Raw genomic sequence first — 23,716 nt, 5'->3', positions numbered from 1 at the left:
TGGAAAATCCTTTGAGAGTCTTCATAATCTTTAAAGTCAGAATACAGCTGAGGGATATCTCCCATTAAAGGCACCAGCCTCTGGATCATTTACAGTATATGAGCAGGTTCATCTAATATTTTTCAGTGCCCCAGTGAGTTAGTCAAGGAGGACTCTAAATTCTTGCCCCAGGTTGACAGATTTCCTGAAATAATCTTTTTCTGGCTGGCATGGGTGTCGTGGGAAGATTGCCTGGTATAAAAGGTGTGCAGAATTATCAGGGCCAGCTGTCTCCATCACCTAAATAGGGTCAGAGAAGAATTTTTGCCCCCCACCCCCACCCTGCTTCGAAGTTGCCTGGGCTTTTATCTGGGTTTGTATTTCTCCCCAGGAGATCACATGGTTTTCTGTGGGGTAGGGAGTGTACGTATTGTGATGTACGAGCTATCACATGTCGAGAGATTGACTTGATGGTCTTTTCCTGTCCGTCATTTTGTCGATTGTATGAGATGTAAAAGCTTAACTGTGAATAGTGCCTTTCAAGCCTTAATTTGGGTGCATTTAACCATGTGGCCGTAATATAGACACCGCAATAGGAGATTAATAGTTATGGGTAAAACTTTTGCACTTTTCTTTCCACATTTAAACCCTCACTGATAAACTCAACCACTTTCTGCTCTGCGCAACTGTTGTCCTTTCCCCCAAGGCTGTGGTTTTCATCCACCTGTGGCTCAGTTTAACATAGCATCTGAAAGGTGGCTGCTCGGAGTGCAGTTCTCCCTTAGCACTGCACTGGTAATGTCTGTTTCCATTATATGCTCGAGTCTCTGGAGTTGGGACTCTCGCCCACAAACTTATGACGAGGTAAAAGTGCTACCCACTGAGTCACAGCTGACACCCTCTTCAAAAGAGGGAAGGAATAATCTTCACCTTGACTGCCTGGCTGCTATTCTGCTGTTACAGAACCCAACCAACTTATTTTATTTAAATAAATTTTACACCAGACATGTGGTTAACTCTGCCAGATTACTGCCCGAGGATGAAGGTGAAAATTGTCTCATGAAGCGTGGTTGACACAGGGGCCTCAGGTCCATTTCTGGAGACTGGGAACAATTAGCCAAGTTGATCATTAACAGTAAAATGATTCCAATTTAGATTTTTTGGAAATTTCACAATGTGTGTTCTGGCACCGTCTCTTACAGGCAGTCCATTCCCACAGCTAGACAGTTTAATTATTTTCAACAACATTGTGCTGAAGTGACAGGTTTCTCAAAATCCAAGGTACTTTTCTTCTTGATTGCCATATTTATTAAAAAGGCTTTGAACTTCACATTAACAGTATTTAAAATTACTTCCTCTGTTGCAACATGGAATGGTCAGTCCAGCAGCATGTGGCAGTGTCCTATCAGGTCCCATCCCAATATAAAACATTGAGCAAAGAGTCTGGTGGCAAGTGACTGTGACAAAGCTGGTTGGATTCAGAAAGTATCAGCATCCTAAATGGGTCAGTGGATTTGATATAAGAATGCGTTTCTTTTTGGCCCAATTAGACAGGAAGTGGGGGCTATCCAGCTGAAAGAGGATATGAATTCTTTCTGGGCAAGCACAACATAGAATTAACTGTGTGCAGAGGTCAATTGATCATTAGTTTCACATGTGAAATAGTTGAACGTCTTTTAATTAACTGGGAATATGTTGAGATCTTGTTGGAAGTATTTTGGACAGAACCACTTGTGAGCCTTTGTGTTGAGATGTCTTCATGGTCTTGCTGTACTTTTTACCTCTGCATCCTTCTCCAGCTGTATGTCCTGGCACACACATTGTCCTTGATTCTATGCTGTGTGTGTCTTCACCACCCCTCTCCCCCAGTCATTCCTACGTCAGTGGCAGAGTATGGTTATCAGATCTAACAACAACACTGCTCTGTTCCTTAGAGCACCACCGACTGATCTGCGCCTTTTGCAACCCCACATCTCCCCACGTCCTTTTTCTCACCCCCCCCCCTTCAACCCAGCCTTGTTTTGCCTCTGCTTATCTTACATTTTGGACTCTGCTTTCAGTCACTTCCAGTAGCTCTCCCACTTCCTGCTCCACATCTCCAATCTCTTGTACATAGCACCATGGAACATTTGATGAACATGAAAATCAATTAAGAGAGATTTGCATTTCTGTAGCTTCTTTCATGGCCCACAGGACATCCAAAGCGCTGTACAGCCAATGAAGTACTTATTGAAGTCTAGTCACTGTTGTAATGTAGAAAATATGGCATCCAACTGGCCCACAAAAAGCACCCACAAACAGCAGTGTGCAATGTAACAGCCTGTTTGTGTGATGTTGGTTGAGTGTTTCGCCAGGACACTGAGGCAAACTCACCTGTTCTTCAAAATAGTGGCTATGGGATCTTTTGCATCAGCTTGAGTGGGCAGGTGATGCCTCACTTGCCGTCTCATCTAAAAAATGGCACCTTCAACAATACAGGACTCCATCACTGCATAGGAGTGTCAACTTTGATTTGTGTGACTTGAACCTTCTGACTCAGAGGTGTGAATGCTACCCACTGAGCTAGGGCTGACAGTGTCAGTGCTGCTGAGTGGGTGTGTCAAATCTTTCATGTTAAGGAAGATGAGCTGTGTTTTGTCCATTCACTCCCAAATTTTGAAACTACACTGGTTTTACTTTCTACAGGGAATGCAGCATTGAAGCTGGCAAGCAGAAACCAGCTCCAGCATAAAACCCTGGGGCAGTTTTCACCAGCAACAATTTGGGCTGGACAGGATGTTTGCTTGACCAAGATTTTTAAGGTTGTGTTTAAGAAGGAAATGGGTGTAAATTGAGTCTGCTTCATAACTGATTGCCAGTTTAGAGGGTTATCCAACAAAAGCTTGCTGACAAATGTCTTGTGCAATCAGTGCTTCTGTTTCTATTGTTTCAATGAGTAGTGAATGGGTGTAAATTGTTTAACACTCCCTCCAGTGTGGTAAAGGGATATTGAGTTTCTGTGCTAATTTTGGACAATTCCAACACCTGTTGCAGATAGAAATGTAGAACTACATACAAATTAGGAGCAGGAATAGGACACTTGGTCCCTCAATCCTGCTCCATCATTCAATAAATTCATGGCTGATCTGAATGTAAACTCAACCCCACATTCCTGCCTACACCCCAATAATGTTTCACACTCCCCCCTTGTTAATTAAGAATCTATCTAGCTCTGCCTTAAAAATATTCAGAGCTTGGCCTAAATAGCCAAGTGGTTATGGTACTGGGTTTGTAATCCCAAGATCAAGAGTTCAAATCTCACAGTAGCAAACTATGAAACAAGGTAACTTCATCTGAAACAGATGGAAACAAGTTTGTACTCGAAAGAGTTAAAAATATTCAGACTCTGCTTCCACTGCCTTTTGAGGAGGAGAGTACCAAAGACTCACTACCCTCCAGAGAAAAACATTCTCATCTGTCTTAAGTGAGCGACCCCTTATTTTTAAATGGCAACCCCCTAGCTCTAGATTCTCCCACAAGAGGAAACATCCTCTCCACATCCACCCTGTCAAGTCTCCTCAGGATCTTGTGTTTCGATCAAGTCTCCTCTTACTGTTCTAAATTCCAGTGGATATAAGCCTAACCTGTCCATAAGGCAACCTAATCCTGGTATTAGTTCAGTAAACGTTCTCTGAATTGCTTCTAACACATTTACATCTGTCTTTAAGGAGACCAGCACTGTGTACACTACTTTAGATGTGATTTCACCAAAGCCCTGTACAATTGAAGCATAACCTCCCCACTTTTGTAGTAATTCCCCTCACAATAAATAATAACATTCTATTACATTTCCTAATTTTCTGCTGTACCTTTTGTGATTCATACACAAGGCCACCCGGACCCCTTTGAAACTCCGAGTTCTGCAATCCCTCACCGTTTAGATAATATTTTTCATTATCTTGCCAAAAAGTAAAAATTTCACATTTGTCCTTGTTATGCTCCATTTGCCAGATCTTTGCCCATTCACTTAACCTATCTATGTCACCTTGTAGCCTCCTTGCATCCCCTTCACAATTTACTATCTTACCTATCTTTGTTGTCAGCAAATTTAGCAACCGTTCCTTTGGTCCCTTCATCCAAGTCGTTTATATAAATTGTACAAAATTGAGGCCCCAGCACTGATCCCGATGCTAAGCAAGTCGTGAATAGCACATTTAGCGAGGTGGTCACACCACAGGTGAAGATTACACAGGCAGAAAGGGAATGAGTGACCATCAGCGACAGTAAAAAACTCAAGGAAGTGCAGGAGTCCCCTCTGGTCATCCCCCTCTCTAACAGATATAGTGCTTTGGATACTGTTGAGGGGGAATGGCCTCTCGGGAAAGCAGCAACAGCCAAGTTCACGGCGCCATGGGTGGCTTTGCCGCTCAGAGGGGCGGGAGGAAAACAAGTGACAGGGCTATAGTGATAGGGGGTTCAATAGTTAGGGGCACAGACAGACACTTCTGTGGCCGCAAACGTGAATCAAGGATGGTATATTGCTTCCCTGGTGCCAGGATGTCACGGAGCGGCTGCAGGATGTTCTGGGGAGGGAAGGTAAACAGCCAGTGGTCATGGTTTGCATGGTACCAACGACATAGGTAAACTAAAGGATGAGGACATACAAACTCAGTACAGGAAGTTAGGAGATAAATTAAAATGCAGGACCTCAAATACAGTAATCTCAGTATTACTCCCAGTTCCACATGCTAGCGAGAGCAGGAATAAGAGGATAGACCAAATGAACATGTGGCTGGAGAGATGCTGTAGCCGGGAGGGATTCAGATTCTTGAGGCACTGGGACCGGTTTTGGGGAAGGTGGGACCTGTACAAACTGGATGGCTGCACCCAGGCAGAGCTGGGACCAGTGTCCTTGTGGGGGCTTTTGCTAGTTCTGTTGGGGAGTATTTAAACTAGTGTTGCAGAGGAATGGGTTCCCAGGAGTAGGATCAGATAGGTCAGATTCAGATCAGAAAAATGGTGGTAGAACATTAGCTAGGGACGTTGTGATAGACATGGAGTTACAGGAGAAGCAAAGTTTAAAAAGTGTCCAGCAACGAAAACTGAAGAGGTTAAACTGTTTATACTTCAATGCAGGTAGTATTACAAACAAGGTAGATGAGTTAAGGGCACAGGTAGACACATGGCAGCAGGATGTCATTGCTATAACAGAGACCTGGCTAAAGGAGGGACAGAACTGGCAGCTTAATATCCCTGCATATAGAGTTTTCAGACACAATAGAGTAGTAGATAAAAAAGGAGGGGGGTGGTAGCACTAATGGTTAAAGAATCAATTCCAGTTGTGAGAAGGGATGATAAACTAAATAGGTCAACAAACGAGGCTTTATGGATTGAGCTTAGAAATAAAAAAGGGGCACTCACGCTACTGGGAGTATACTACAGAGCCCCAAATAGTGAAAGGGAGATAGAAGAACAAATATGTAGGCAAATTTCTGCTTGTAAGAACAAGAGGGCAATAATAGTAGGAGACTTCAATTATCCTAATATCAACTGGGATTCAAACAATATAAGGGGCACTGAGGGAGAAAAATTCATGCAGTGTGTCCAGGAAAATTTTTTCAACCAATTAGTGACAAACCCAACGAGAGGAGATGCAATTCTAGACCTAGTCTTGGGGAATGGAGAAGGGCAAGTGGGTGAAGTGACAGTTGGCGACCAAATCGGGGACAGTGATCACAATTCAGTTAGATTTAGCATTACCATGGAAAGGACAGAGATAAGGCAGGAGTAAAAGTCTTGAACTGGTGGAAGGCAAATTTTGCAGAAATGAGAAGGGACTTGGTTGAGGTGGACTGGACAGCACTGCTGGAGGATAAAACAGTGGAAAACCAGTGAGAAGCACTAAAAAGCGAGATCCTAATTCTATAAAGTAGACATGTCCCCTACAAAAATAAGTGTGGTACTGCCAAATTAGACCCCCCTGGCTGTCTAGAGGAATACAGGAGAAGATCAAACAAAAAAAGAAAGTGTGCGATAGGCACCAAGAACTAAGCACTGCAGATAGCCTAGACGAATGTGGGAAGTGCAGGGATGAAGTAAAAAAGGAAATAAGGAAATCAAAGAGAGGGCATGAAAAAAGATTAGCATGTAAAGTTAAAGATAACTCAAAGATGCTTTGCCAATACATTAAGGCTAAAAGGTTAGTGAAGGAAAAAGTGGGACCTGTCAGAGATGAAGATGGAAACTTGTGTGCAGATGCAGAGGTTGTGGGAAGGGTTTTGAATGAATATTTTGTCCCCGTGTTTACAAAGGAAAAGGAGGACGTAGGTACAGTAATCCAGAAGGAACACTGCGAGATATTGGACGGGATAGTCATAAAGAGAGAGGAAGTACTCGAAGGGTTGTCATCTTTGAAAGTTGATAAGTCACCAGGGCCAGATGGATTGTTTCTGAGGCTGCTGAAGGAAGTCAGGGAGGAGATAGCAGATGCTCTGAGGATGATTTTCCAATCTTCACTAGATACAGGGGAGGTACCGGAGGACTGGAGAAATGCAAACTTAGTTCCATTGTTTAAAAAGGGATCAAAGGAAATGCAAACAATTATAGGCCAGTTGGTCTTACATTGGTGGTGAGCAAATTAGTAGAATCAATCCTGAGAGGTAGGATTAACTGTCATGTGGAAAGGCATGGACTATCGGGGATGGTCAGCATGGATTTGTTAAAAGAAGATCTTGCCTCACAAATTTGATTGAATTCTTTGAGGAAGTGACAAGAAGGGTTGATGAAGGTAGTGCAATGGATGTTGTGTACATGGATTTTAGTAAGGCATTTGACAAGGTCCCACATGGCAGATTGGTCAGGAAAGTAAAAGCCCATGGGATTCAGGGTAATGTGGCAAACTGGATAAAAGGTTGGCTTTGTAACAGGAAACAAAGGGGAATGGTTGATGGATGCCCTTGCGAATGGAAAGTTGTCTCAAGTGGTGTTCCACAGGGCTCGGTGTTGGGGCCCTTGCTGTTTGTGTTATGTTAACGATTTGGATGTGAACGTGGGGGGCACGATTGGGAAATTTGCAGATGACACAAAGGTTGTCCTAGTAGTGGATAGTGTAGATGATAGCCATAATCTCAAACGATATAGATGGGTCAGTGTAGTGGACAGTGAAGTGGCAGATGGATTTTAACATAGAGAAGTGTGATGTCATACATTTAGGGAGGTCAAATAGTTACAGGGATTACAAAATAAATGGGAATATATCAAGAGGGGTAGATGAAGTGAGAGATCTTGGCGTACAAGTACACAGGTCCCTGAAGGCTGCAGTTCAAGTAGACTAGGTTGTAAAGAAGGTATATGGAATGCTCTCCTTCATTGGCAGAGGTATAGAATATAAAAGTAAGGATATAATGTTGGAATTGTATAAAACACTGGTGAGGCTACGACTGGAGTAGTGTGTGCAGTTCTGGTCACCACATTACAGGAAGGATGTAATAGTTCTGGAGAGAGTGCAGAGGAGGTTTACAAGAATGTTGCCAGGGTTAGAAAAGTGTAGCTACGAGGAGATATTGGATAGGTTGGGGTTATTTTCCTTAGAGCAAAGAAGGTTGAAAGGTGACTTGATTGAGGTGTACAAAATTGAGGGGAATAGATAGTGAGCAGGATAAAATTATTTCCCTCGATGGAGAATTCTCGAACCAGGGGACATAGATTCAAGCAGAGTGGCAGAAGGCATAGGGGGGACATGAGGAAGAACTTTTTTACGCAGAGGGTAGTGGGTGTCTGGAATTCGCTGCCCAAGTTGGTGGTAGAGGCAGAAACTTTAAACTCTTTAGGTGCAGATCCAGGTACTTTGTAAAATGCTGTAAGCTGCAGGGCTATGGGCCGGGTGCAGGAGGGTGGGATTAGAAAGGGCACCTGGGTGTCCTCAGGCTGGCATGGACAAGATGGGCTGAATGGCCTCCTTCTGTGCTGTAACTTTTCTATGGTTCTATGATCCCTGTGGCACACCACTTGTGATATCCTGCCAACCAGAAAAAGACCCATTTATGTCAACTCTGGCAAGCTAACAGGGAGCAATCTATCCATGCCAATATGTTACCCCCTGCACCACAGCTTTTATATTCTGCTAACCTTTGATTTGGCACCTTATCAAATGCCTTCTGGAAATCTAAGTACACTATATCCACCAGTTCCCCTTTATCCACAGCACACATGACTCCTTCAGAGAATTCCAATAAATTGGTTAAACATGATTTCCCTTCTACAAAATCATGCTGACTCTGCCTGATTGCCTTAAGTCCCCTGCTATGACATGTTTAATAATAGCTTCTAACACCTTCCCAATGACAGATGTTAGGTTAACTGACCTATAGTTTTCTGCTTTTTGTCTCCCTCCCTTTTTGAATAAGAGTTACATTTGCTATTTTCCAATCTTTCCAGCCCCAACAATTTGCTCAATACCACTTCCCTGGTGATTGTAATTTTCCCGAGTTCCTCCCTCCCTTCCATTTCCTGATTTACAGCTATTTCCAGGATGTTACTTGTGCCCTCTATATAGTGAAGACCGAAGCAAAATACTTGTTTAATTCATCCGCTGTCTCGCTACTTTCCATTATCAGTTCCACAGACAGGCTCCTCCAGGGCTTTTAATCAACTGAAGCCTGAATGAGCTCAGGACTCCTTGTTAAGTCGAGGTATGTAAATTCCATCCCAAATTGCTTTTGCCACCATGCTCAAGAGAATTTGTTTGAGTAAAGTGTGTGTGTCCTAGTTAATTGTGCTGCACCTCTTTTGTTATCAAGTTGGTAGATAGGAAAAATACCCCAGCTATGTCTCAAACATTTGTGAAGCATGATGATGACTAGTGTGAAATCTTTGTATTAGGTTCATTCGAGCTGCAAGTGCACAGCAGAAAGGACATTTCATAGGTTTTTGTCCATCCAAACTGAAGAGTTGCCTGGAGAGAACATTTTTGTATTGTATAACACTACCACTAGCATGAAATATTGGTGATGGTATTAATAGGAGCAAGTTTGAAGTGACTTGAGAATGCTTGGAAAAGGAGGCTTCTCCCAATGGCTCAATATTTATGCTCTTAGGAACTGCTTGAATTGTTAGGACTGAAATTATTTTCTTCTTAATGCTGGGAGCTGTGGCATTCATTTTGCAAGTCTTTCATTCCACAGATGTAGCAGTTGAGGTGTGTTTCCATGAGAATCCTTTGATCTTTCAGTCACTTTTAAATAAACCATTTCAGACTTTCCCTGGGGGATCTCAACCTGTTTAGATTCAGTTTCCATTGTCTGTTTTATTTAAGGCACATTTATTGAAGCGCTGATACTGGCACTCCAGGGGAAACTCCAGAGTCACTTTCCCCCTTTTTTACCATGCCAATACATTCCGATTAAAGCATTGCTAAAAAATAAAGGGTGCCTGGTTTGTTTTCTCAGACCCCTCCATCACCACCCCCCTGCCCACTGTCAAAAGATTTGGTCACCTCTTTCTTAAGCGCATGTTTCATCTCCTTTTCATTCTCTGCTTCTAACATTGATAACATGTTGTCAGGGTGCCTATTTAATCAGGATTCTATCTTACAGCAGTTTCTATCTTAAGATGAGCAGCCTGTTGCACTTTGAGGTAATGTTGGGAAGGATTTAAATCTACCCTAAAATGTCAGTTTTATTTTCATTCTAAACTAGTGCAGGTGGCTCTCCTGCCAGAATTAGGGGGAATTTCTACTTTTAAACTGGTAGAGGCAGGAACCTTTATGCTCTGTATGGCTCAGTAGTATGCCAGCCTGTCTGCTTGCCCTCTTACTGGCAGTCAATGTTCTAATTGGGGCAGTGAAGTTGGAGATTTCTCTAGAGTTATGAGATTGTCCTCTTTCAGGACGTTGCTCTAGTTTTTAATTTCCATTTTGCTCAGTCTTCGTAATATTGCGGAGTCATGCAAGTAAAGACTCTCCATGTCACTAATTCTCAAAGCAGTCCATGAAACAAAGCATGCAGTTTAAGTGCTTCAGGGCAGTTACATTATCAGAGTATGAATAATCAGATTAAAGCATTGCACACAGTAGTACAATGTTCATGGAGCAAACACTTTAACTCTGAACTGTGTTGCTAATGGCTTATTGTGGGTTCCATTTGTGCTGTTATCATGCCTCAGATATGAGTATTGGAAGCCAATCTTGCCTCTCCAGCATGAATCTTTAAAGCTGAAACTTCATGAGCAGAAAATGGAGTATTTTAAGTCCTCACGACAGGCTGACGCCAGCAGTACTTGCGCTGCAGCCTGAACTGCTGCTTTTAATTGACTGTACTCTGGAGCGAATGCTTCTCATTGCACCTCTCTGTCACTGATCAGGAGGTCATTTCACCTCAGAAAAATTTCCTGTCTCTCTGTCTCCTCCTGTGTTAATTGTTTTAAGACTTCATTCACACAAATCCCTAGATATTGATGGAGTAGAACTTTGGTGTTAAGAATATGCTAGAGGGAGGATCATTAAATGAGCTTGGCTGCACAATGAGACTGAAATAAAAATCTCTAGCTGAATGTGGCTAAGGGTCTGAAGCACAGCATGAGAAGCTAATAGAGGAATTGGTTTTTGAACACAAAGTTCATGTGCTTATCCATAGCACTGGAGGACTCAATATTCTCCTTCCAGTGACCTAGGTGGGGACAGGAGGCATTATCAAGTTTCTTAAATAATCTGACTAGATTATTACTGCTACTGTTCGGATGATTTTGTCAATTTCTTCTGGAGAAGAAAATTCTAAGGGTTTTTAAGTTTCGAACCACAGTTTTTTTCCCCCCAGCTCTCCACCTTCACTGTCCCTCCTAAATTCGAAGAACCAATCGCTGCATTGAGGCATCATGATGTTGAAAAGATTGCCTAAATTGGGGTGTATTGATCTGGCGACTCCAAGCTCTGGCTTTGAAGCTGTTCAGATTATAGGAGGAAAGGAAAACTGAGTTAACTGAGTTTAAGTTTCACGGTTGAGGACCTAAGAGAGATGCAGGAGTTGAACTTTAATTTCAAGCCTCTGAGGATCTAGGAAAGAGTTTGCAGGGTGCTGCTGTAGAGATTATTGGAGATGGTGAGGGCAAGAATGTTGATGAATGAATTGAGGATGAAGCTTTAATTGTAAAGAGGGACTGGGATTAATATCACTCCTTTTATGGCCTCGGGTCAGCTGAGGTGTAATGTAGGATGGCAACCGTTTTAGCACCTGACAGTGGAGATGGGGCCTCTGGCAGTGCAACACTCCCTCAATGTGGCACTGGAGTGTCAGCCTGGATTATGGGCTCAGAACTTTCTGACTTTGGCATGAGTGTAACCAACTGAGCTATAGCTAACACCATGTAACGTAAAACACCTCTTTACTTCAAAGTCTGATTCTTCCAGGTTTTCACTTTGACGTCTTGCGAAGGTTAAAATCATCTGCTTTGACTTTTGGAGGGGGGAAGTTATTGAAATGCTGTTCTCCCGATAGCTTCGCTTGTAACCTAATAGACAGAGCAAGCTAAATGATGGTACATGAACACTGAGGAGTGACCCTCTTGATCTTCTATGTCACTTATCTGTCTTTATTTTCATTCATAGGGGAAAATACACAGAAGATGAGATCAGCACAGTACCCAACCCCAGCAGAATTGGATGCATATGCTAAGAAAGTTGCCAACAATCCACTGACTATAAAAATCTTCCCAAATAGTGTCAAAGTACCACAAAGGAAACACCTCCGTCGTACGGTGAACGGTTTAGATACTTCGGGCCAGCGATTCAGCCCTTATCCTTCTCAGGCCAGTTCACATCGTGGTTTACTCGCGATCGTCAAGCTGCCCACGAGAAGGATTGTGAAAGACTTTGACGGAACCCGCGCGAGGTTGCTGCCGGATATGAACCCCCCGTCTGCTCCGTACGCTGCACCTAGCACTTTATCCCACCCCCAAAACATGCTGCTGCAACCGGGTTTACATGGATACCGGAAGATGCGCCCAGACGGGGATGCCCCTCCCAATGTCACGGTGTCTACCTCAACCATTCCGCTCTCCATGGCTGCTAACCTGCAGCAGAATAGGCCCTCTGACTTGAACAGCATTGTGCACCAGATATACCAGATGTGCCAGGCCAGCGCGGGCCTTACCACTACCTCAGTCTGTGAGGGACAGATCGCCAACCCCAGCCCCATCAGCCGTAATGTGCTGATCCACGCCAGCACCCGCGTGTCTGGCCACGGTGTGCCGGGTCACCTGCCTCCCTGCATTGTAAATCCCGGTGACCCAACCATCACCATGACGGCCATTGCCCCTGGCGGTGTTGCCATGGGCAATATGAACAGGATGCAAGCAGCCTACCAGAATGACATAGATTCTGCCACATGGCATCAGCACCAATTGGCACAGTTGCAACATCTGACCAGAGACACTGCTGGCACAGGGCATCCCAACAAGCTCCACAGAGAGATTTCTGGAGCTGGATTCACCAGCAAGACGTTGAGTTACCCTGCTGAGCTGTGCCTGGGCCAGCCTTACAATCTGAAGGTTCCTGGGGATAAATTGTCGCCATCGCCCCCGGTCAACGGAATCCAAGGGGCTTTGCCATACTCCAACGGGCAGTACTTCCAGCCAATATGGAACAACATCCTTCCGACTCCCAACAGCGACAGCTCCGGGTCCCAGGACCTGGGGATGGTGTTTCATGGAGGAGCCTCGGGCCCAGTGGACTGCGTGGCGGGGACTCACTTTCGAGCTGGAGCTGGTTCCTCCAGCCAAACGAATGTCCTGCAGACCGTGGACTATCTGGGTGGGGACTACCAGAACTCCTGCTTTAGGGACCAGACTATGGGGATGCTGGGGAAGGTCCACAGGCCCTCCATCAGCCGAGGCCCAGAACCAAATCTTAATCAGAATAGTCATATTCACCACCATGTGTACAGATGAGCTGGGTTCAAGTAACTGTGGTGCTCTAGTCAGTCTTAACAGCAATTTTGAATCATATTATTTGTGTTAATGCCTTTTGATTGCCAAACTTGTCAGTGATTTGTTTTTTTAACTTTGTTTTGGAAAAATGATTCTTGCAAACCATTTTTTTCTCGTCCTTTTTTGTGAGGAAAAATATTTCATGAGATTGAAGCCTGTGTGTCTAGCCACCACCTTGATGTCTGATTAGAAACCGGCTTCAGTGACAGGATTGGAGGGGGGAAAGAATGCAAAACAGATGCAATCTTGCAAAAACATCTGCAGTGCCAGAATCTTTGATTTGAAGTGAGGTGTGAAAAGCTGATGGCAGCTGTTGAATTATCTGGCAAGTGTCCACACATCACTCACTAGCACTAGCAGGGTTTAGTGTAAAACTGCACAATTGTCCCCATTAGTAGCTCGCGAGAGAAATGTAGGAGCCCCATTATACCACTTTACGGCACGTCAGCATATTTATCTGAATTTTCTTTTGCATCCACTGTACTGTTTTCCTACCAGCAAGTTGTGGTGATGTGGCTTCTGCTTAACAATTTTAGTGGTTTCCCCCACCCCCTCCTTTATCCCACTTGTACTGCTGGCTTGTAGCAGGCTCTAATCTCTGAACTGCAGAGCTCTGTTTAACCCTGATGGATGATCCATTTGCAGAGCTGTCACCAAGAGGGAAAATGTTCAGTGTGATATTTATGATCCAAGAAGTGACAGATTGAAAACTCATTTAAATCTGCAGAGCTGTTTATTTTTTTCTCTGCAATGTAGATCAAAATAGGCCATAGTTTCAAAGCAAAATGACGAACTGTCACTGCAGATGACAGTGCAGTCTGGGTTTTATGGTAATTTATTTTAAGGCCTTTTGTGCTCTCCTTTCACCCTCTGTATCTTTCTGTTACTCCTCCCTCTCTTTCATTTTCTTTCAGGGAGAGGGAGAATTGAAGGCCAAGTGAAAGAAATAAGAGCCTGTGGACTCAGCAGTGAAGGGCAGTTATAAGTTGAAATGCTAACTTCCTCTCTCATGGGCCAGTCACACTGACAAGCTCCCTTTGACCAACCATCGCTCAGTGGAGAAGGTTGTGCATGTGAGTTTTTTTATTTCGGGTGGGTGGGGGGTGGTGGTGCAGTGAGTGACCCACCCCAGGGTGCCTTTTATGTAAAGCGCACACATTGCCAAGAATGATGGGTGTTAGATGTTTGAAAAGGCAGCTTCTTGGTTATTTGCATCAGGTTATGCAGTGTTTGCTGTCGAGTCAGTATTTCTGAAATCCCTGCATTTATGGTCCATAGAGAGTGGCATGCACTATCCCCATTAACTTTTAGTGCTGTAAGTATTTTAGGTTTTTGTTAACGCCCAGGTATCCATCCTACTGAGAAGTGTGGTATGGAGAGTTAGAGCAATCCTGCTGAATCATAAGAGGTGCACTGTGACCCATTGTCACCATGAAAACTGTCAAGAGTTCTCGCTCATAAAGCCCCTCTCCTTGCTCCCTGCTTTATTGACCTTTGTTGGTTTGCCATCGTGTAATATCGTGCCTTCAAAAATCTGCAGTGCTTGGGGTGGCTGAGAGGAGACATATTTTGACTTGCACCAGGTATGTTTGTAATAAGAGTGACCATGAAACTTTCGTTGCTAATCCAAATGGTTCACGAGCGTCCTTTTGGGGACAGAAGCCTGTTGCCTTGGTCTGGGCTTGTATGCAACTTCAGTTTCACACCAATGTATGGCCTAACAAGTTGCTCAATTGCATCACAAATTTCCACAAAGAACGCAGTGTTTCAGGAAGAAGGCAGCCTGCCTGCAGCTTCTCGGGGTAAATGAGGATGGACAATAAATGCTGGACTTGCCAGTGATGTCCACATAAAAAGAATGATTTTTTTTAAAAAAAAGAAACTAGCAAATGCACAATGAATTGTTTAAACTCAAAATCCATGCACTGAATCAGTCAGCAACAGATTGTGCAGTTAAGTCTTCCTTTAGATGAGGCTGTCTTAAATTCATGAATCCTCCTCGATGGCAAATGAACTGGAGAAACCACCAGGTGCGGAGGCCCTGCATTTGAGTCCCAGAATGTTTTGCTGATCACTGCAGTTGACTTTATTGTCCTGGGGCAGCTGTTCTCAGCAGATTTCCGCTCCCAGTTGCTCTCTAATGACCGCCACCTGGGCTAGTCCTTGTGGATGTTGAATGTTTCAGTCGCATCAGTGATGCCCTACACAGTCAAATGACATGGCACTTCCTGTCTGGGGAAGTAACTACTGGGGAGAAGGTGCCAGAGGAATGTTAAAACCAATGCATTCAGAGCTGAATAGAAGTTGGAGGAAATTGAGAAGAATCCTTTTTAAATGCTCAAATCACAAGGAACTCTTAACTGCAAAATCTGAAAATGCTATTTGATTTTGCCTCTCCACTCCCTCGACATTAAATGGGTGATTCTGGATAATCCATTTATACAGCTGCTATTTCTGGTCATCAGAGGGAGACCTATCCTTGGAATACATGTTATAAATTCCATGTCCATGCGATACTTTATTCCTCATCACTGGTCTGCCTGGAAGGCTTAAAGTAATAATTTCCACTGGTGGTCCTCAATAAACAAAATGAATTTTAATTGCAGACAAGTTTGGCAACAAATGCATAAATGCATTCTTATTTTTCTCTTCAATACACTGGCTGAATATTGCTATACTACTGTAACTTTAAAAAAAATTAAGTGTAATTCTGTATGAATGTTGCCTGTTAGTGAGGGTCCGAGTAGCAGCAGTTGTGTACGAGCGATGCCATTGACACCTGCAAGTCATTGGTCGGTCTCTCTCAAGCCCATTGAAAAGCCTTAAGTCTTTGCTCTCTTCAGAGCTGTTATAATGGTTTGAAAATAGAAAGCTGGCATTGTTTTCAGCACAAAGCTACTGTTGGATAGCAACAATCATTCTCGAGTGGTTCTCTTAACCAACAAAATAATTAGATTTGGAAAATTTTGTTCAATAGTTCAGGGTTGTAACAGGTTCTGCTGCACCCCCCCCCCCCGGCCTCAAGGCTTCAAAGCTTTAATGATGTTGACTTGTTCTGCGATAAATGTTGTGTGATTGGAGTCACTATTTGATAAGCTTGGTCAGGTTAGTACTGTGTGTCAATGCTGCCAGACAAACACTGAAATGGTGCCTGTTTATGCTTGCATTTAAAGGTGCACTTCACAATGTCTGCAGATGGTGGCTGTTCATCAACTGTGCAGCACATTCCTGTTTATTATCTTGTTTGCCCTGACTCTTATCCCCTCTCACAACCACCCCCCACCTGCCTGCACCACCCCTCAACTCCAACTCAAACACTTCGGTAAAGGAAATAATGAAAATTTATCCTAAAGCATTTTTGAACTCTTGTACGATGCGTGAGCATTGTGGGGTGGGGGGGTGGTGGTGAAAGATTACATTAATAACCACTTGTTCTGGGGGTTCTTATTTTTGTATCTACATGTTGGAGAAGCCAGGGCTTCTGATTATCACTAAGAACTAATGGAGCTTCTGTTTTCACCCCCTGCACCCAAATAATTCAATCTGATAAATCATGACTACGATTGTTGAACTTCAACTCTGATACAATATTACTCTCTCCACCAGCTGGTTTGTGTTCAGAACAGAATTAATGGGGATTCATTTTCTCGCTGGGAGACTTTTAAGACCTTTATGATGGTTGAAATGGTCGAATATCTGGTTAGCTGTTAGATTTCAGTGTTGTCACTACATTTCAGTATCAAGTAACGTTCTCTAAAATTTTCTTATGTTCATCACATAACAGCGCAATGACAGATTATGCCTTTCTGAATTTTAGTTGTGGCTGATGAGTATTTTGAGCTGCGTAATGGTAGGTGAAGTACTGGTATGTACGGGTCTGTCACTGGTTTTAGTGGCAAGTTAAGAGTGTTCCCTTTCTTATGTCCCCGTGGCATCAATATGCTAAATCAGCATGGCAAGAGCACCGAAATGGCTGTGTCCTTTGGATGTGGTAGTCAACAGGGCTGAGATTTGAGCAGAAGCAGTTTTGTCTCAGAAAATCAGTACTTTTTTTTTTGACAAGTGGCCAGTGTAAGATCACTGCATCACACACCTGGGGGGGTGGCAAGGGGGGGTGCCTCACAGCACATCAAGAGAGTTAGACTTGTCATGTTTGACAGAAGAACTGTGTTCTATTAACTGACTTCTAGCACAGATAGGTGTAGTGATGACTATTGTGGTTTAATGTATGGCCTTGCTGTGGAAATCGATTTTATTCCAGATGAAAAGTATCTTACAGCGTTTACAGGTTGTGACCTACTGAAGCAGCTTAACTGCCATCCAGTGTTTTTAATTTTCAACTAAGAAGCTTTAGTAATGGATTTTAAAATTAGTTTGTAGATGGTATACAGTGGAAGAGTGTTGTGATAATTCCTGTCTCCAGGAATTGCTGTCTCTTGGTATTCCTTTTCATTGTGTGTCCGACATGTTACACACTCAATGGTAACTTTCCTCTGAGGCTTTTTCTCTCTCTGATTTTGAATATCTGCAAAGATGCCGTGCTGTGTTGTCACCAGGATTTCTAACATGCGCTGGAAACGTGAAATCTTCATGCAGCAACATTGCAAATATTTCTCCATGGATTTCAGTAAAGATAAGCAAAAGTCCTGTGAAGTTACAAGTAATCTGCCAACTTGAACTGTGAAGAGAGCAGTGGAATGAGCTTCCAGATATTGTCCTGGCAAGCTTAAGTGTTCCGAGCTAGTGCTGACAATTTATAGGGCTGTTACTGTGGAGGCAGAAGCAGTTGGAGGTGATGCAACGAAGTGTGTCAACGTCTAAGTGTATTTATTTAATGTATTTTCGCTAGTTTAAGGTTTCCAATGACCATACTGGAGTGGGACCCGTGCCTATTCCGATAATTTGAGGAGCTTTAAAGTGTTTGTTTTAAAAGTCCTAATTCTAAATAAACACTTGGTGTTTTTTCTTTTTGCTTACAATGTGAAAAGGGTGCCTCCACAGAGCTTGGCTTAATTTATTTGCTGCAATTGCTCACTGTGGAGGAGACTGCTGCTGTATTCCTTAAAAACAAAAAGATAAATATAAGCTGCTTTTATATGTGCTACGGGTAAACTTGATCCATCTGCAGGAGACATTGCAGTTGATGGAGTTGCTGTTGAAAAACTACACCTGATGGGCACCAAGGTAGGGATAGAATGCGTTTGGAGCAGGAGCCGCAGTGATATATGCCCAGGTGGATGATTGCATTTCTAGGTGGACTTAAATGGACAAGACTGGAGCCTAAAACCTGTAGTGACAGTGCCAATATCTGAAGCAGAGCCACTATTGAGAGAACCCTTACTTGAGGGGAGGCAACACCTTTCCCGTTAAGAATTTGTACCCAAGTTTCATGAATAATCTATCATGTTCTTTTTTACAGACATGTTTGTAGGAAGTACTTGAGTTCCATTACCTTTTTAAGTGTATCTTTGTAAACTCTGTATCCTTCAGACATGTGCTGCCCACCCTCACCAGCCCAGCTCCCCCTCGTACAGTCTGGTATCACCTCCCGCACTGAGATGCTGACCTTTTAGCCACTGGCTTTTTAAAAAAAACATCTACTGATGTAACTTTTGTTCTGTTTTGCTAGTGGCTGATCTTGTAGAACAGTATGTGTTCTTTGGGTTGGGGATTATGTCGTCCAAATGACCTAAGTAAATCCAACTTGGCCTTGACCACCTGGTTATTGGACCGCTGTATCCATTGGGTTTTTAAAGCCTATCCCACTTAGGATGCTATAGTTGGTAGAAGTTTATCAGAATTGTTTTAAATAACTATGATATATTTACCAGCACCTCCCACCCTGGTTTGCTTTTTCTGTCCTTCATGCTGAGAGCCCTGTATACACATTCTCGTATCTCTGCCCTTCACACTGTCCTTGTCAGCTCAGTGCAGAGGATGTAGATTTCTAGGTAACCCTGTTGTTAGCAGAGAGGAGCAACTTGAGCATGCAGGTGGTGGTCTCTCTTTCTGACCCCTCCCCAGCCTCCAAGTGGCAATGCTATTCATCATGCTGGACCAAGAAACTTGCCAATATATTGACAATTTGAATGACCCATTGAAGCTCTGTACAAGACTCAACACTATTGCTGGAGGCTGAACCAGTATTAATTAACAGGAGTGTGATTGTAGAGTATCCATTTCTTGCTTCATTGCTAGGAGCAAGTGAATCTAAACTAAGACACACCTTTTATTCTTTCATGGAATGTGGGTGTCGTTGGCAAGGGTGCTTGTAAGGGTAGAGTGAAACAACATCTATACCTTAGTGAATATGTCCCCTATCAGCAGCCATCTGGTGTCTTGTTTGGGTAAATGGTCACTTGTCTGATATTGATGTATGAAATTTCATAATTTATGACTGGACTCCTTGATTTAAAAAAAAATCAAGAGGGTTTAAAAACCTAAAACTTTCCTTCCACGCAGAGAAAGCTCAACACTAACTGGTTGGTGTGTGTTTTTCAATGTTTTCAAAGATGGAATGTGGATGGTGAGCAGTTCTTGCTGTTGGAGGATATATCAAATTCAGTATGAAAACGCTGTATACTATTGTAGAACTACGTTTTGATGAAGAATAAAAAAAATTTGCACATCTAAATTAAAGAAGCTCGATTGTTGAGATTTCCTCTTTTTAAAAGCTGCTGCAGTTCATGGGACCCTTGGAGATGGGATTGACTTCTTGCAACTGGCAGTGATCTGAAGTGGACTTCTACGTTAGAGGCTGGGGTATGAATGTGCACTTTGAGGATGGGCGAGAGAGAGCCCATGAGGGGATGGATAGTGTACAAGCTGTGAAACAGGAGGGATTGATGAGACAAATGATCTTGTCTGCATTCTTATGAAGGACTGTAGTCTGCAACATTTAATATGTCTGCTCTGACCTTGAAGTTTTTGTTCCCAACATCCTCTCATTTCAGATTTCTAACACTTTTTTTCTCCCTATCTTTTCAGAATGTTTACTTGGTGAGGGAGGCAGAATGGGAGGGTTGGTTAATTGTGTTGGTAAAGCACTGGGTTTACAGGATTATACAGTAATTGTACTGTTAATTATATAAAACATGAAAAGCATTAACTGCACACACAGCTTCCCAAGTTTAGAACATTTGGGGCCATATAAACAAGTTGTGGTGTATAGATAACTGGAGGGCAATGGGAAGAGGGAGTGTTGTAGATCTGTAGAAGTGCTGGATGATGAATAAGGTTTCTTGTCCCTTGAAGGTGCTAAATCATCCTGGAGCTATGCGGGCTGGGCAGATCTCTTAAGTGGCCAATCTTTTGTGAGCACGCTGTTCATGCAATCTGACATGAATCTTCTCTCAATGTCCCTAAACTTGTACTTTCCAGTAGCGATGACAATCAGGAACTCTAGCTAACTTCCTCTCCCCTGTCCCAGTGAGTTTGAAACAAGTGTCAGTGCCTCCTTTTGAGAGCAACACAGACCAGGGCTGGATATAATATTTTCCTGGACAGTGTGGCTCAGTATTGAATGTGGCAGTACTTGTATGCACCACAACCATGGATAATTTAACTGAGTTGAAATTATAGCATATAATTTTGTTTTTGTTACAACCAAGATGGGAGCAGTGCACTGTCTCTAATTCCACCACTCCATGGGTCACAACATATATTTAAATAATTTCTTCAGCTATCTATATGGCCAAATATGTGCTTAACCCATAAATATCAGAATGACCATGCAATGCCCAGGTTTCTTCAATAAAAAATGAAAGTCTGGTTTTATAATTAACTGTTAAGTAGAAGGCAAAGGTTATTAACATGCAGTATGAAAAATGGAAGTATAATTATACTTTCTAAGTACCCTAACACCCCCAAAAAATAAAATAATTCTACCAAAAAGTTCAAGGGAAAAGGATAGATTGAGTCATTGAAATAGTGTCTGGGTTATATGATTGGTGTCTGGATACTGGGGGTCTATGAAAAAATCGACAGCTTTTGCACTACTCTTCAGGTGGACTTTGTGGAAAACTTGCAGTCGGACAATTTCAGAACCAAGTGACTTTGGAGCAACTTTCATTCACGTTTTGCTTTCGGCTGGATCTGGAACTTCAGAAACTTGTTTTCTCCCCAAAGCCAAAAAACAGCCTCCCCATTTTTAAACACAGTTTTTCAGGCATGTTTTTTTTTCAATGCCGTGAGCCACCATGTTATCCTTTTGTCCAGGGTCAAGAGGTTTACAGCTTTGAAACTACTTAATTACCTTTTTTTTGCATGAATTCTGTCTTTTCCAGGAACAGCAGCTACCAGAGTCCTTGCATTAACCCTTTAAGGGACAGTGTCTTTTTTTAAAAAAAGGTCTTCCAGAATGTTCAGTCCTTGAGCCGTTTTGTGATTTAAGCGGTTGACACTTTTAAAATCATTAAACCTCACCCCATAAGCACTGAGCTCAATTGTGTAAGTTAAATGCTATCAAATGAGAAATATGTAATGGTTCAGCTCATCCATCCTACACAGTGAGGGGAAAAATAGACTTGCAGTTATTCAGTGCTTTGGCTTGTCTCCAAAGCATATTGACAATGAGCTGGAATCATAGAGCACAGAAGGAGGCCAGTCAGTCTATGTCAACTCTTAGAATGTCCCTCTTTGCTCTTTCCCCAGAGTTCTTTTCAAGTAGACAACCAGTTGCTTTTTGAATGTTACCATTGAATCCACTTCCGCTACCATTTCAGACAGCAGATTCCAGATCATAACTTTTTTTTATTTTAAATGAGGTGTTACAATTTGCATGCAGTCAATTGTGGCAAGTATTCCACAGAGCACACAAGTATAGTACGTTGTTTTTGGGTGTGGTATTTGAGGAGGAATGTTGGCCAGAATGCTGGGAGAACTGCTAGCTGTTTGAATAATGCCCTTGGATCTTGCACACCTTGCTGAACAGACAGCCTCTGCTTAATGTCTCTTTTGGTAGTTGACAGTAGAGCACTTCCTCAGTACTGAACTGGAAGTGTCAGCTTGGAACATGTGCTTAAGTCACTGAAATGGAGCTCGAATTCATGACCACCTAGCTATCAACTGAAGCTGATACTGATGTGAGATCAGATAGGTGGCACCTTACCAGCATAAACAAGTTAAATCATTGTGTCTGTGCTTTGCTTGACCTCGCTGTCTGTTTCATTGCAATCTATGGTCCCCAACATTGGTGGCATATCTTGTTCAGAAACCATCATCACCTCTGATTGTGGGTCTGTCTGCCTTATCTTCCTGTTCACTGTATCTGGGAAGCCAAGGTTTAGTTTTCTTTTGCCCCTGATGTTCAGTGGTTTTTTGTGTGTATTTTTTCTTAATCTATTGCGAAGGATTTTTCTTGGTAGCAACATGCTATGTGTTTCATTTGGGTTTTCCGAAATATTTCCATCTAGAAAACAAATACGTAATGTAACTTTTTACTTATACATAATGTAACTTTTTACTTGGTCTCTGATAAGCCAATACATTTTGGTCATAGTGGAGGAAATTTTGACATACTGGAAAAATAGATTTGCATTTATATAGCACCTTAGAATGTCTCTAAAGCATATCTCATAAAATGAGCTAGAATTAGAATCAAACAGCACAGAAGATGGTCATTTGAAATATTGTGCCTGTGCTGGCACTTTGAAAGAGTTATCCAATTAGTTCCACTCACCTACTCTTTCTCCATAGCCCTGCAAATTTTCCCTTTTTTTAAGTATTTATCCAATTCCCTTTGCAAGTTACTATTGAATTTGCTTTCACAGTGCATTTGAGATCATAGCCCCCACCCTGCCCCAGTTCTTTTGTCAATTATCTTATATCTGTGACCTCCAGTTACTGGCCCTCTGACCAGTGGAAACAATTTCTGCTCATCAAAACACTTCATAAATTTGGCATCTCTTAATTCCCCCTTATCCTTCTCTGTTCTGAGGAGAACAATCCCAGTTTCCCTAAGCTCCCCATGTGACTCGAGTCCCTCATTCCTGGATTCATCAAAGTAAATCTTCTCTGCACCCCTCCAAGGAATTAACATCCTTCCAAAAGTGTGGTGCCTAGAATTGTACATTGTATTTACAGGTGAGGCCAAACCATTGTTTTATACAGGTTTAGCATAACCTTGTTTTTGTACACTCTGCCTCCTACTGATAAAGCAAAGATCCCTTCCCAGCTTGATAAATGTTCTTAAACAACTGTGGATGTAAAATTATGTACTCAAGTGTTTTATTGAATGTGGCTGGATTAGCATGATCAATTAGTGTTGGTCAGATCGCTGACCCTAACTATTTACCTTGCTCCTCTTCTCCCGGATCTTCATGGATACGAGCTAAACTGGTGTTCCACTTTGTCCAGTTAACTTCATAAATCCTGATTTGGGAAATGATAAATTTTAAAGTAAATCAACCAGATGCTTAAAAAACCAGTTTGAGTTGTTTTGGTATGGGAGCAGCTCTGGCTTATTTGGTAGCAATCTGGCCTTGGAGTAGGTTCAAGTCTTGCTCCAGGGACTTGAGCACAAAAATCTAAGCTGACACTCTGGGTTCAGTTCTGAGGGAGTGCTGCACTGTCTGAGATGCTGTCTTTTGGATGAGATGTTAAACCGAGGCTTTGTCTACATTATTTTGAAGAGCAGGGGAGCTCTCCCTAGTCTCCCAGCCAATGTGTGTCTGTTATCTGGCTTTTCTCACATTGATGTTTGTGGGAGCTTGCTGTGTGCAAGTTGGCTGTTGTGTTTTCTACATTACAGGACTGACAACACAGTATTTTGTTGGCTATA

General features: G+C 42.6%; 2 protein-coding genes across 3 annotated transcripts in view; one reads left to right on the top strand and one right to left on the bottom strand.

The window, feature by feature from the left end:
* Positions 1 to 19,570, top strand: part of fam222ba (family with sequence similarity 222 member Ba) — a 57,290-nt gene extending 37,720 nt beyond the window's left edge. For both annotated transcript variants that reach the window (XM_041196917.1, XM_041196918.1), the window contains exon 2: positions 11,558 to 19,570. In XM_041196917.1, the coding sequence (XP_041052851.1) occupies positions 11,575 to 12,897 (1,323 nt within the window). In that variant the 5' untranslated portion in view covers positions 11,558 to 11,574 and the 3' untranslated portion in view covers positions 12,898 to 19,570. The remainder of the gene's footprint in view (positions 1 to 11,557) is intronic.
* Positions 19,571 to 21,670: 2,100 nt separating this feature from the next.
* LOC121283602 (transient receptor potential cation channel subfamily V member 3-like) overlaps positions 21,671 to 23,716 on the bottom strand; it is a 48,977-nt gene continuing 46,931 nt past the window's right edge. The window contains exons 16-17 of the mRNA XM_041198365.1: positions 23,231 to 23,307; positions 21,671 to 22,345 (exon numbers count right to left, since the gene is read on the bottom strand). Coding sequence (XP_041054299.1) covers positions 22,059 to 22,345; positions 23,231 to 23,307 — 364 coding nt within the window. The 3' untranslated portion in view covers positions 21,671 to 22,058. The remainder of the gene's footprint in view (positions 22,346 to 23,230; positions 23,308 to 23,716) is intronic.

The sequence above is a fragment of the Carcharodon carcharias genome, chromosome 10 (assembly GCF_017639515.1).
Source record: "Carcharodon carcharias isolate sCarCar2 chromosome 10, sCarCar2.pri, whole genome shotgun sequence".
Taxonomy (NCBI): Eukaryota; Metazoa; Chordata; class Chondrichthyes; order Lamniformes; family Lamnidae; genus Carcharodon; species Carcharodon carcharias.
Note: the sequence above shows the minus strand (reverse complement) of the source record. Positions and strands in the feature narration are given on the sequence as shown.